This window comes from Oryza brachyantha, chromosome 8 (genome assembly GCF_000231095.2).
Source record: "Oryza brachyantha chromosome 8, ObraRS2, whole genome shotgun sequence".
Lineage (NCBI taxonomy): Eukaryota > Viridiplantae > Streptophyta > Magnoliopsida > Poales > Poaceae > Oryza > Oryza brachyantha.
Genome location: NC_023170.2, coordinates 16,486,592 through 16,500,487, shown reverse-complemented (window position 1 = coordinate 16,500,487; position 13,896 = coordinate 16,486,592). Strand labels below are relative to the sequence as shown.

Genomic DNA, 13,896 nt, shown 5'->3' with positions numbered 1-13,896 from the left:
CTTCTGATTTTTGTGGCACTATCTGTGTGAGAGGAGATTGGTAGTGGTGGATAGCTGGTGATGGAATACAATCGTTTGGGAATTGATGCTGCTTCTTTTTAGCAGCATCCATGAAGGGAGCATTTGGTACAGTGACTGACTACAGTGATGCAGCCCCAGTTCAGCTGTTCAGAAAGCAACCCTGTTGTGTCCATCAACAAAATCTCCTACACCAGATACAGTAATTCTTGAGCTTCAAGCTGTCTGTTTGCATCCTCTTGTGATCAACACTGACCAGTGATCTTAACATTCTGACTGAATTCTCTGAAGGTGGAAACGTGATTTCATAATGTGTGTACACATTGGATTCCTGCTTAACCCAATTTGTTCTTGTCCACTCTGATGCAACCATCATGCTCGAGGGACGATTCCTGTCCATTGGTGCCTTCACACCATTGATAATAGCTAAGCCCAGCTAGTTGTGTTCATGTCATGCTGAGGCAATCCTGTGAAGTGTGAAGAGCAATGCATTGGGCATGGCCAGCATGATAGGACCATAGGGAATAGTACATTATGCAGAGGACTACAGGTTGCACTCTGAAAGTCTGATGAGCTGTGGTGATGATGAAGAACAAAATCTGTCTGCCTGCACATCTTTTTGCATAAGAGATGAAATATCTATCAGCAGTCCAGGGAGACAATTTGGAGCTGATGCTTGACATGTTAAAGAAAATGGAGGCTGGGCATTGTACTCCAGGACAACCCCTTTAGTAGTTGAAGTTACTGAACATGTTCTTCACCTCCTTCATGTAAAAAAGGTCCAGTTTTTATTACAATATTACTTCTATAATCTATATTACATTCCAACTAAACAATAACTTACTCAATAAAACTCTGATAAATATCTGCTATTACCTCTTGAACTGCATTGATCACTGGATTGGTACTACCAATCTAGCCTGGCTGCTGGTGCTCTTGCTGTATCTCAAGCTTGGTCCCCATGGACAAGGTGAGCTGGAGAAATTAGCAGTGTTTGACTTGTATAAGCATAAGGTTAGGCAAATATTGACCTCATCCAGACTATGGTCCCCTTGTGCCTCACCACTTGCAATTTCTGGCCTGAGGTGAGCCCCTCTTGCATTTTTCACCGGTAGGACAGTTATGTACTGCTGAGATTGTTGCTTGTCTTTTCCTTTAACTGCATCCAGCCTAATTGCTTTGCCTAAGTTCTGTTCCTCCTAATCTCATGTGATAAATTGGCTGTCTGTACCTTACCACCGTGTATGGAACCAGATTGTGAATTTGTGGCCAACTCCCTGACCCATTTGATCAAAGAATTGGTTTCTGGATTTAACTCTGTCGGTACCACTACTACTACAGTACCATTACCTGTGCCTTCCAGACAGCATTCAAAGCTCCCTTTTTTCTTTGCAAGGGTAATAACAGATGACTTAACCGTATGCTACCAGAATGAATTCCACATATTTTAACCGAAAAATGAGTACATCTGTGCTTGCATCTTCTCTGTTCCAAGAAGCCTAGTTACTTTCAGAAAAGAAACATCGTACTAGGATTGCTTTTACTGAAGCTTTAATGCTTTGTTGTTAACTAGTTTCAGGATTCCAGCTTCCAAAGAGCACCATTTGGACTTGCATCTTCAGTAGTTCAGTGGACACTGGACAGTGGCAAAAGCTAGATTTGGAACTTTTCTTTTGGTGATATTGTAGTACACCTAGGCTCTCTTCCTCTCTATCTCTCTCTCAGCTTGTACCATTATCTCGATTTCACAAGTTTCAAGCCATGCATCGATCGGTGGTGGAATGGGCAATCTCAACTTTACGCTTTGTGCTGATCGATCTTGGATCAAGGGACGCCACTATCTGATGGAAACAGATATCCTAATTCATCTTCTACAGTTTTACTATCTACATAAGCCATCATCCATTTTACTTTGCTTTATGCTGTCTTGGCATCTTCTTTTCTTTCATCCTTTTCTTTTGTAAAGACAAGCCACGGTGCAATGACTTCTTCCAGACGTTCAAGACTTCAGAGTTTTTTTTTTCTGAAACATAAATTGCAATGTTGATTATCCAGCAGACAAATTTTCAGTTTCTCTGTTGAGCTTCAATTTTCTGAAACTATGGTGATTAGCCTCTGTAATAGAGCTCATTTAACCAATCAAAACACTGAATAAAAGGCACGGTGATCATACCTACTTGCAGCTCTCCTAACCCTGGATCAAATCTGACCCCATGAACTGGTGTTGTCCATCCAACTGTAAACTTGATTAACAATGAACACCATACCATATGGGCATCTACTTCTGCGCTCTGAATCTCTGGAGGGAAACCGGGGAGTTAATGAGATCTCAACTGTCACACATGGTAGCTAGCACATTCCTCCTCCTCTCAAAGACTCAAAGCATAACCAAACTCATCCACTATCACATCATGTTCTGTATGTCCTAACCGGCTTAATTACTGGATGCCTGAATGCGCTTAGCTCACTGGTTGTTCATGTCTTTGTTCCTTGGAAACGAAGCAAGATAATGAATCACAGAGCATAATAAGCCACTACTACTGCGAGGTGATGTCAACGCAATGAGGAGGCCCTTTTGGCAGCCATGATGCTTGGAAACTGCATTCTTGATAGTATCTGATAGTGTAGTGAGACAGTTGACTATGAAAAAGAAGGGTTTGAGTGGTGTGCCTCACTCGTTTTTCAATGCAACAAATTTACAAACAAAAATAATTTATAAATAAAATTTTATATACGTGTCGTTAGCGATCTAAAAGCTAAAGCTGGAAAATAAATAACTATATTTTTTCTCAAAATTAACTCTAAATTAAAATTTTAAATTTGGACTTATAAGGCTGCGTTCGTTAGGAGGATGAAGGTGGGTTAGTTATCCGACACGGAAAACGTTGTAATAGATTACTATATGATTAATTAATTATTAAAAAATATAAAATATATTAATATAATTTTTTTAAATAACTTTCTTATAGAATTTTTTTTAAAAAATACACCGTTTAGCAGTTTGAAAAACGTACGCGTGAAAAATAAGAAATATAAGATAACTTATCTTGGTTGTCTAACGTGACCTGAGTATAAGAAAAAGCAAAAAGAAAGTTCGAAGGTGATGGAGGTGTGGAGCCGTGGAGGCAATGGCGATGCTCCCCTCACCTCACTGACCGACCGGAGTGCCGGTCGGACCCAGACACGCCTCGCTGGAGAATACGTAGCCGGCGACACTCTGTCTCAGGCACTGACGAGGCGTGCGCCGCAGGTGGCCGTGGTGGCCATCGCCCATTCGCCCGTACACCGGAGACGCCGCCGCCGCCACGAACAGCGGGAAGGGGCTCAATCCAGCCCAACCCAATGGCCCAGGCGGGGTTTAGGCCTCCACGGTAGTAATCAGCGCCGCCGCCTCCTCTCATCTGCTCGCTCCGTCCTAAAACAAATTAATCTTTTATTTTTTCACATATAATTTTTTATCTATAATGTTTGATTTTTTTATTTAAAAAGATTTTACGATTAGTATTTTTATTTTTATTAGATGATAAATTATGAATACTATTTTACGGGTGGTTAATTTTTTTAATTTTTTTAAAAAAGTTCAAATAAACGGATGGTCAACGCAGAGGTCCAAGATCGTACATACGTACGGCCATTCGTTCGTAGCAGCGGCGACAAGTCCACAAATTTGGACGGACGGAGGATTCACTGCACTGGCAGCTCGACACCTGTAACCAAACATGGCCGACCTCCACGTCTCCTTCCCTGTGCATCAGCAGCAGCAGCAGCGGCCGGCAAGTGTACTACACCGCACCGCCTCGCAGGTTTTCGCTGCGGCGAAGCAACCAACCGACCAGAGAGGAACAGGAGAGGAGGAAAGGCTTACCCCACCGAAGCTCGAGTCTCTGTTCGTCGATCGACCGCCGGCGGGGATCTGGTCTCATCTCGCCGCTGTCCGGACTCCAGAGTGATTCCGTGTTCTTGATTTCTTGGGAGGCCTCCCCCCCAAAGATTGGGTCTTTTTTGGAGGAGCCAAATCAGGGCTTCGCGTCGCAGTTTGGTTCAAGATCGAGAGGAACAGCGTTGGGGGTTCTTGCTTGCCTGCTTGCACTTTCTGGAAGCTTCTGCGGTGTTCCTAGCGGCTGCTGGGCTGGGCTGGGATTGAGTTGTGTTGATGCGCTGCGTCTCCGGCGCCACTGCTGCGGTCGCCGGTGCCTACGGAGATTGCGGCGGTTCAGATCGCGGCGCCGGCCGTGGGTTGCGGTTCCACTTGCTGTGGCTGTGGTTGGGGATCGGTGGTGGGGAGTGAGCAGATGGAAGAAGATTGCACTTACTGCTCTTGCCACCACTTGAATTCTCCTTCGATTAGAGAGTAATAATAGCAACCTGGTGCTTCTGAGAGCTGGATCGATTCGAGCAGTGGCAAAATCGGGAGCTTTTTTGATTTACGAGTATTTTGTATTTCTAGGATTGATTTGGGCATCGCAGTGTGTGGCAAGATTCAAGATTGGAGCTACGGCGCACCGGCCTCGCAAGGTTGCCGGAGCTGGGGATGATATGCTAAAGAGGGATATGGTGCATGAGAAGGAGCTCGATCATCCATCTGGAGAGTCTGTTGAACTGCTTTGCTGGGGATTTAGCTTTGTGATTGATCTGCCAGGCACGGCACAATGTCCAGGTGCTTTCCATTTCCGCCGCCTGGGTATGAGGCAAAGCCCAGGAATGAGCATGAGCACAAGGATCTGCTAAAAAAGGTGCATGCTCTGTGCCTTTGGAATTACTTGCCAAAATGGACTGTGCCTAGCAAAACTATTTGTTGTGACTCCCTAGACTATAATAACTAGTATAAGTGTACTGGCAGACATGCTTCTTTTGATGTCACAAACCATCGACGACGGCAAAATACCCGTGCTTCATTTGTTCCCTTGATGATTGCCTTATTGTAGTTTAGGTGGACATTTGCTGTTGTTTCTCCAAGCCACACTCTTTTTTCTGTTGAGATGTGCAGCTTGGTTACATTATGTTTTACCTGTGTTGCTTAAGAATGCATCTTATGATGATTATTCTGTACTTTTATTTCTTTATGCATAAGCTGTTGGACCACATGAATTGAACTTAATAAAATTGTTTCATATTCATACACAGTGATGTGATAGAGAAATGTGCTTAAAACAATCCTATATAAATCGTGGTTCTTGTCACAGCCTTCAATCAATATCTTTGCTACCATATGCTATGATAAACCTTTTACCATATTGTTTTTTGTATCAAATATGCTTTAGGTGTAGCAAACTTGGTCTGTACCATTGTAAAAACTTAAATATTTACAATGTTCTTATTGTTGTCTTTGAGAAAAACTTGTTCTCGTTGTATGTGGTTTTAACTGAATGGTGCTACACTGCTACTAGGCTTTTTAATTTCTTAACCGTGTAGTGTATTGGTATTTTTTTTAAATGCATTCTACTTGGAGTAGCTTATGGCAATTTCTCTCTTTTGATCCTGGTATATTTCAACCATGCTGAGGATGCACCATATTTTTCAGGAAAAACACAAGGACAAGAAGCACAAAAAGGAAAGAAAGGAAAGGCGAAGACGAGAAAGGAGAGAAAAGAGTAGTGATCGCAGGAAGGATAAGCAGATCAAGAAACACAGTAGGGAGAAGAACAAAGATAAGATAAAAGACAAGGATGGGGATAGATACAAAAACAAAAGTTTGGAAAAAGAAATTCAGAAGAAAACATGCCTTGACAATGGAAGGCCTGAAGAAAAGGTACAAAATGAAGTTACCAAGGGTATTAAACCTAGACTTGAGTTAATTACCCGAACGATAGATCAAGAAGATCATGCAAACCACATAGGCAGCAGTACTAGCAAGTTGCTTCCTCGAAGTACCAAAAGCTTTGGTTCTCCAGGTTCTAAAGAGAAGAAAAGATCTTTGAGCAGTGTGATTGAGAAATCCAGACGAGCTACACATATTAATCATGGGATCGTAGAACAGAGTTATAATGTTGCCTGTGACAATGAAAAATGGAAGAATGCTAACCTTGGGTCTAAAACTCGATTACAGAATGGGAAGAGCCTTCAAGTTGAATCAGTCGAAAAGCATGCCAATAGAAAACACAGCCATAACACAGTGGAACTAACACAAAGAAGTGCTGAAGTTACAAGTACCATAACCACGATTGTATCAGGTGCAGAGAGAGCTCCAAACGATGTAACCATACCAAGCCCAAATTCTTTGCAGCGAACAGAACAAGTGGACCAACATGCAGTACTTTATTCCCATTTTCCTTATAGAAACAGTGACACCATAAGCCCCAGAGGGCTGGTTAAGATCAAGAATGGAAGTAATAACGATTTCCATATCACAACGAATCAGCAATTATTACAGAGTAAAGACAAAGGAGTTAAGGGGAAGGGAAAGACTAAAAAGTTGAAAGCTAATGATCACAGGTATATTGAAGACAAAGATCGAGATCAGGTTGTAATGAAAAGGAAGGCTAAAGACAAAATTAAAGAGAGAGGAAAGGTGGGAAAAGTTGATGTAAATAAGCAGGAACACAAAGAACTGGATTCATTTAGGGCAAGCAAGGATAAGATAGATGGTTTACTACAGTCGGGTCAACTTAATGAGAAGTTCATTTCTAATGATGTCAAGAAAAGGAAAGACGTTGATCCTAACACTTCTCTACTTGGTAAGTCCCTTCTGCTCAGAAGTGTTAAATATCATTTCCTTTTTGTTGTCTATGAGCACTCAATAATTTGATGTTTGAATCATAATAGTATTTTCCAATACTCTGCTGAATATGATTTTAATTCTATTTACTCACAATATTTTGGCAGTGGCAGAGCATGGTATGCGAATGAATAAATTGCCAAGGATATCTCCTACAATTCCTTGTGCAAGTGATGAAATATTGGAGCATTCTCATGGAAGTAGACCTAGTTCCTCCACAGTACCTGTTGGGGCAAATACTTCTGAGGCAGATAGGTTTCAAGATAGCAAGGAATGCTGCAATAATGATGTCACTGGCTCACATCATCTTAAGGAACCAAAAACTTCAATTTCTTCATCCAATTGCGGAAGCAGCCCAGTCTCTCTGAAACCGCCTCATCCTGATGCCATGTATCTGAACCAGGTGTACTCTATACCAGCAATGGATGATTTCTCGGAGTGCATTGATCAAGACTGGCTGCTGTCTAGGTGTAGTGTTGACAGGAAATCGGAGATATTGGAAGCTGCACAACCATCCCAAGTCTGGGCCGAAGCACGGCTGATCGATTCTGCCGATGTAGTTGCGTTGCCTTACATTGTTCCCCTATAATGTGTTGCTCCATGATGCCGCAATGAGAAAAAACTTCCAGATCTTGTGCTGTGATCTGGAGCTAGTATGTTTGGTTTGTTGGCTGCTGGCTGTACACATCAGGTCATTCAACTGCTTTAGCAGGTCGGCTCTCGATGAGAATTCTCATCGCACCGGAGATAAAAGTTTAAAAGTAACAGAATTCAGCTATTATATGATGCAATTGTGGAAGCAAGGAAAGCTGGGAGATCCTGATGCTGTACATCAAACAGCTGAGTTCTGCTCCACAATTCATGTGCCATGTAATTCTGTCACTTTTAAATTTGAAACTCTGCTCATTCATACCCTTTTCTTTTGCTTGAAGAACATCTTAGATTGAGATTGTTCTGCTCACTTGCCATTTCAAAAGTAACAATGCCTAGTTTTGCATTTTTGTGCCATACTTTTTCCTTCTTCCTGCAAACGTATTGCCTGATCAATAATCCCATACAGTTACAGCTACATAAATATATAACTACAATTCCATATCTGAACTAGACTTCCCAATGGATTATCTGGATATGCTTAGGCTGCGTTCGCCGGAGGGAAAAGTTAATTTAACCATCTCTGTTTTCCACGCGCACACGTCTCGAACTATTAAACGGTGTAATTTTTTAAAAAAATTTCTATAGAAAAATTGTTTTAAAAAATCATATTAATCTATTTTATATTTTTTAAATAATTAATAATTAATTAATTATATACTAATATATTACTATGTTTTTCACGTCGAGTAAGTTAACTTATGCACGTCCTTACCTAACGAGGCCTTATTAAGCTCTATTATCACCGTCAAAGTTTGTATGTATGATCATGTTTCCTAATTTTTGAGAGGATTTATCTCATTCCTAAATGATAAATGGACTGATTCATGTGAAATTCTGATAAAATAAAACTTGAATGCTCCAAACAGGCGGTCCAATACACTGTTTAATCTGAGGCACTCTACTGGGCCAGTTTCTACAAGCCCAAATTCAAATTGGGCTACAATTGCATCTCTCTGCCATATATTTTGCTCAAGTTTGTTTCATTTTAAATTCAAAGCTTATCTAAACTACCCCTTCCTGAAAACCCTCTTCATTAGCAAAACCGAAGTGATCAAATCAAAATAATTTAATAAACACGGAGAGTGAAACGGAGATGTCTTCTTCCTCCCTCGCCGCCACCCTCCTCCTCGTCGTCGCCGCCATCTCGTGCCATTGCCATGGTGATCACTTCACCTCACCTCAGCTCAGCTCGCGCCTTGACGATTCCGTTGAGTGGAGCTAATGGCGTGCTTTGGATTTGTTGACACGTTGTTTGGTTGGTTCTTCTGCATGCATGCAGTGGCGCGTGGGCGGGGCGGCCTCGGCGTCAACTACGGCACGGTCGCCGACGACCTCCCCTCGGCGGCGCGCTCCGTCGAGCTCCTCCGCGCGGCGGGCGCGGGGTCGGTGAAGATCTACGACGCGAACGCGGACATCCTGCGCGCGCTCGCCGGGACGGGCATGCCGGTGTCCGTGATGGTGCCGAACGAGGCCATCCCGTCGCTCGCTGCGTCCCCGGCCGCGGCGGATGAGTGGGTGGCCGGTAACCTCGCGCCGCACTTGCCGGCGACGTGGGTGGTGTGCCTGCTCGTTGGCAACGAGGTGCTGTCCAACCGCGCCGTCGCCGGGTCGGCGTGGCCTGGCCTCGTGCCGGCGATGGCAAACCTCCGCCGCGCGCTCTGCGCGCGGGGGCTCGGCCGGGTCAAGGTCGGGACGACGCTCGCGATGGACGCGCTCGCGTCCTCCTACCCGCCGTCCGCCGGCGCGTTCCGAGACGACATCGCCGGCACCGTCGTGCGGCCGCTGCTCCAGTTCCTGAACGCCACCGGCTCGTACTACTTCGTCGACGCCTACCCGTACTTCGCCTGGGCGGCGAGCCACAGCTCCATCTCGCTCGACTACGCGCTGTTCCAGGGCGCGCCGACCACTCACTACGTCGACCCGGGGGGCTCACATACACCAACCTGCTCGACCAAATGCTCGACGCGGTCGTCGCCGCCATGGCGAAGCTCGGGTACGGGAACGTGAAGCTGGCCATCTCAGAGACCGAGTGGCCAACCGCCGGAGACGCAGACGAGCTCGGCGCAAACGTCCACAACGCCGCCACCTACAACCGCAACCTCGCCGCGCGGATGTCCAAGAACCCCGGCACGCCATCCCGGCCGGGCGCCGAGATGCCGGTGTTCCTCTTCTCGCTCTACAACGAGAACCACAAGCCGGGGCCGAGCACCGAGCGGCACTGGGGCCTCTACTACCCGAACGGCACGTCGGCCTACGAGGTGGACCTCACCGGACGGCGGCCTTTAGCGTCGTACCCGCCGCTGCCGCCCGCGTCGGGCTCGGACCAGGACGGCGCGCCCGTGTGGTGCGTTCTTGCCGGCGGCGGTGGCAAGGCCGTGAACGAGACGGCAGTGGCCGCCGCCGTGGAGTACGCGTGCCGGCAGGGGAGCGGGACGTGCGCCGCCATCCAGGCCGGCGGCGAGTGCAACCAGCCGGACTCGCTCGACGCGCACGCGAGCTACGCGTTCAATGCGTACTGGCAGCAGTTCAGGAAGGCTGGTGGCACCTGCTACTTCGATGGCCTTGCAGAGAAGACCACCAAAGATCCAAGTAAGTTAAACTAATTACACTTTTTTTATCTTTAAAACAAGTAAAGCTAATCTATAGAAACTGATCATTGAAAGTTTGAAACATCGGGGATGATCGTATATTTGTAAATGAGAAATAATTTATAAATTAAACTTTCATATATATATATATATATATATATATATGTTTATAGCGATCTAATGTCAAGGCTAGGAAAAATCTTAAACTCAACTCTAAATTTAAGGTTGAAATATCAAAATTTGGCTTAGAAGCATAAGAAAAACGAAAAATCGAGGGTGTCTTCAAATTGGTGATAGCTAGATTGGTATTTATTGCTGTTATAAGTTACTGCTCATTATGGTTAGTCGATGAAGTAGGTTTGATTGGTGTTTGTTTGCGAGGGGAAAGGTTTTAATGTGTTAATGTCTTCTGCAAAACGTAAGGACCAATTGCACAGTATCATCAAAATCTGCCCTAAAGGAGAAATTATGGATATAAGAACTAATATGGTTGAGCCTACCCATCACACAGTTGCATCAAGCCGACGAAATCATACAATCTGTCTCTGTTGCTTTCAACTAATATGGATGGCTACATGATTATTTCATACAGATTAATGCCGTGCCACCCACTTCATTTCATAAATTATTGTTTGAATGTGGCCAGCTTGCAACCTGCAATCCAAATGTATGCTTCTATTTGCAATTTGCAAAGGTTAAGTCCCAAAACTAACTGTGATGGATTTGTGAGTGATCGAAATGACTAGCATTGTCCATCAATTGATTTTTAGCATTGCATTGCACATTTTCTTTAAACCCTACCTATTCTCATCAGTGGAAAGTACTTGCTGCAACACTCAGCTAATTAATGATTTGAAAATGTTGTCGCCTTCAACGAGATCAATCTAATTGCTGTCCCTCATGCATCATTAGTATTAACTTGGTAGAGAAAGTGTCTACCTGATAACTCTAATCTACTATATGCTTATCAACCTTTGCACTCAGAAGTAAACAGTTAAAATTATACCAGTACTTATGTGTTAACCTGCTGTGCGATTGCGCAGCTCTGCCGAAATTCAGTTTCAGTACTGCAAGGTTGCAATGCACTGCTTAAGTCTTAAAATATACATGCTAGGACAGATCCAAGAATAATTGTGGGGTGAGAAGACATCATTTTCAAACTAGCCTAAGCCTCTCTTTCAATAATAAGCCTCTCTTTCTATATATCACTGACAAAAATATTTTGTGGGGACTCCATGGATTTAGTCATTTAGAGCCGTTAATGGCGGCTCGAGACCCCACCTACATATTAGATCTGTCCCTGTATGACAGATTTTGCTTACATGTTACACAAGCAAAATCGTTTGTTTTGGGATGGAGGTAATAATAGATTTTTGGACTGTTTCAGCTGTAAACTGTGCTCAGAAGCAAAACGAACAGAACTTTTATCTGCAGACTTCCACTCATATGATCGTCATTGTCAACTATAATTACGGCTAAATCTTCTAATGCCATATGAACATTTTTGTCCTCTAAGGAAGGACATTTTGCTTCTGTTCACATCCTATCTTGTTAATTATTAACTGCTAACATGGGTATGTTTTTGCAGGCCATGGAACATGCAGGTTCATCAGTTCTTTGGACTAGCTAGATGCAAAAGGAGATTGACAGAGCTCAATGACTGGACTAGGAAAAATAATTGTTTGGCTCATTGAAGAAAAAAACAAAACTACACATTTACAAACAAAAAATAATTTATAAATAAAATATTTATGTACGTGTTTTTGATAACCTAAAAACAAACCCTGTAAAAAAACACCGATGAAAAGAAAAATCTTAAAATTAACTTTAAATTAAAAATTAAAAAATTAAATTTTGATTTATAAACATAAGCAAAGAAAAAAAAAAGGCTATTAGTTTCTAACCAAGTTAAGTTTTGTTTCCCCATCCTTTCTCCTCTAAAGGCTCCAGGCACTGTAAGAAGGTACAACAAAATCCATAGTAAAAAAACCCACCCCAAATAATAACTTCAATTTTGTTTCATTTCCTTAAGTTCAAGTTCTTTTTGTTAGTTGATACCAAGGTTTCCCTTGTTGAAAAAGAAGCGGTTACCATAACTGTACTCCGAGAATAACACATTTACCGTGGAAAAATAAACTGGTCCATACATAACTTTGCCACAACCAAAACAACAAAACTAGGAAAGCATACCATGCATCACAAACAAATGTCCCTAAGTTTTCGCTTCTACTTATATTTATAAGACATAATTTGAATTTTTAATATTAAAATTAAAGTTATTTTTGGGTTTTTCACCAAAGTTTATTTTCAGACTTGATTTTAGATCACTAAGAATATATATAATATATATATTTGTTTGCAAATTATTTTTTATTTATAAATATGTTGTTTGGCTTTTTTCCACATCTCCAAAATGCGGGTAACAGTTCATCAAGTAGGCAATCAATCAAACCAATGGTACTTACTCCCTCCGTTTCATAATACAGGATGTTTGATTTTTTTTCATGCAATGTTTGATCATTTATCTTATTCAAAAAATTATAAAAATACCATTTATTTTTCCTGTGACTCACTTTATTATCAAGAACGTTAAGCACGACTTATCATTTCTTATATTTATACTGAATTTTTAAATAAGACGAATAATTAAATGTTAAAACCAAAAAAGTCAAATATCATTCGTTATGAAAGGGAGGTAGCAACAAATATGGCCAAACAATCAAAAACTTTTGTCGCGGGCTGTTGCAACGTGACAAGACTCAGCTGTCGTTGCCGGCTCCAATGGTTGTCCTCGCCCATGTTCCCCCCCCCCCCCCCCCCCCCCAAATCACATGGACACTGATTGATGCACTGCACGCTTGTAGGGCCTCATCCAACGGCCCTCGTCGGTTGCTGCCACCCACACGCCGACGGCCCAGATTGCGTTGCCGGAACGGCGTTCACAGACGCGACGGTAATTTAATTGTGGCCTTGTTACTGTTTTCTTGTTATCAAATATGGATTAGCGTGGACACGCTTTCGAAGCTTCTAACGGTATGTTGTGTATAATCTTTTTCAAAAAAAAAAGATTCCTCCTATATCACTTCCAAAGCAAAATTTTAAAACTGGTTCATACTCTCGAATAATCATGGCAAAATCATATAATCCAAACATCTTAAAATGCTATGAAAAAAAGATCTTGCCACAGTCATCAGATTTTGTCAGGATGCGAATTTATAAATCGCTTGGTATCAAATTGAAACAGAAATCTAAATTTTAAGTAAATTTCACAAAGCTACATGTATTCTGATTAAATTATAATAGAACCACAACATGTATAAATTATAACTCCAAGAGAACAGTAGTGATTGGGATCTAAATGCTAAAATTCATAATGTTATGATAATTTTGTTACTAAATAGGTATTTGTTTTGCCATACACCCTCACATAGGTTAAATCTACATCTTCACGATTGTTCAGTCGATATATATATATATATATATATATATATATATATATATATATATATATATATATATATATATATATATAATTTGCTTATTAAATTTTAGAGTAAATTGAATATTAGACAATATTTTATTATCCAAGTTTCACTTTGCGCTACCATAAAACATATAAATTTACTTTAGACAATGTAAAATTTTCATTGTTATGGTTCAGATCACCTCGAAAACTTTTCTAACTACGTCTAACCTCTCTTTTGGCAAATATATAGACAACACATAGACGAGAGTTCACCTGTACGATATGTTTATTCGAGATAGTACAAATCATAACAATTTACGTCCTAAATTTATTTAAAACATATGTGCCTTTTGTCAATAACCGAGCAACAACGATTGATTACCCAAACCCTGGACCAGAGGGAAAAAGTGAACGCGAAAAATTACGAGACAGGACAAAAAAAAAAAAGGTCACCA

At 41.9% G+C, this 13,896-nt stretch overlaps 2 protein-coding genes across 3 annotated transcripts; both read left to right on the top strand.

The window, feature by feature from the left end:
* Positions 1-3,793: 3,793 nt before the first annotated feature.
* On the top strand, positions 3,794-7,792 carry LOC102716238 (glutamic acid-rich protein-like). 2 transcript variants are annotated; one of them, XM_015840731.2, is made up of 4 exons: positions 3,794-4,369; positions 4,466-4,751; positions 5,540-6,692; positions 6,841-7,792. In XM_015840731.2, exons 2-4 carry the CDS (start codon positions 4,668-4,670, stop codon positions 7,320-7,322), a joined length of 1,719 nt encoding a protein of 572 aa, XP_015696217.1. In that variant the 5' UTR covers positions 3,794-4,369; positions 4,466-4,667; the 3' UTR covers positions 7,323-7,792. The 2 variants fall into 2 exon arrangements, with proteins under 2 accessions (XP_015696217.1, XP_006659595.1); XM_006659532.3 differs by having other exon boundaries at positions 3,794-4,751.
* A 718-nt stretch (positions 7,793-8,510) lies between these two features.
* On the top strand, positions 8,511-11,644 carry LOC121055211 (probable glucan endo-1,3-beta-glucosidase A6; the record flags this gene model as incomplete). Its single annotated transcript, XM_040527183.1, is given in 4 exon segments — positions 8,511-8,547; positions 8,667-9,308; positions 9,311-9,976; positions 11,564-11,644. Coding segments are annotated over 4 exon segments (1,383 nt in total), but the record flags the coding sequence as incomplete, so codon positions are not given.
* Positions 11,645-13,896: the final 2,252 nt, after the last annotated feature.

Excerpts from the sequence above, each read along its gene's own strand:
- LOC102716238 (XM_015840731.2), top strand. The coding sequence starts at position 4,668 with ATGTCCAGGTGCTTTCCATTTCCGCCGCCTGGGTATGAGGCAAAGCCC. Across the intron at positions 4,752-5,539 it reads ACAAGGATCTGCTAAAAAAG|GAAAAACACAAGGACAAGAA; the intron begins GTGCATGCTCTG and ends CATATTTTTCAG. Across the intron at positions 6,693-6,840 it reads TCCTAACACTTCTCTACTTG|TGGCAGAGCATGGTATGCGA; the intron begins GTAAGTCCCTTC and ends ATATTTTGGCAG.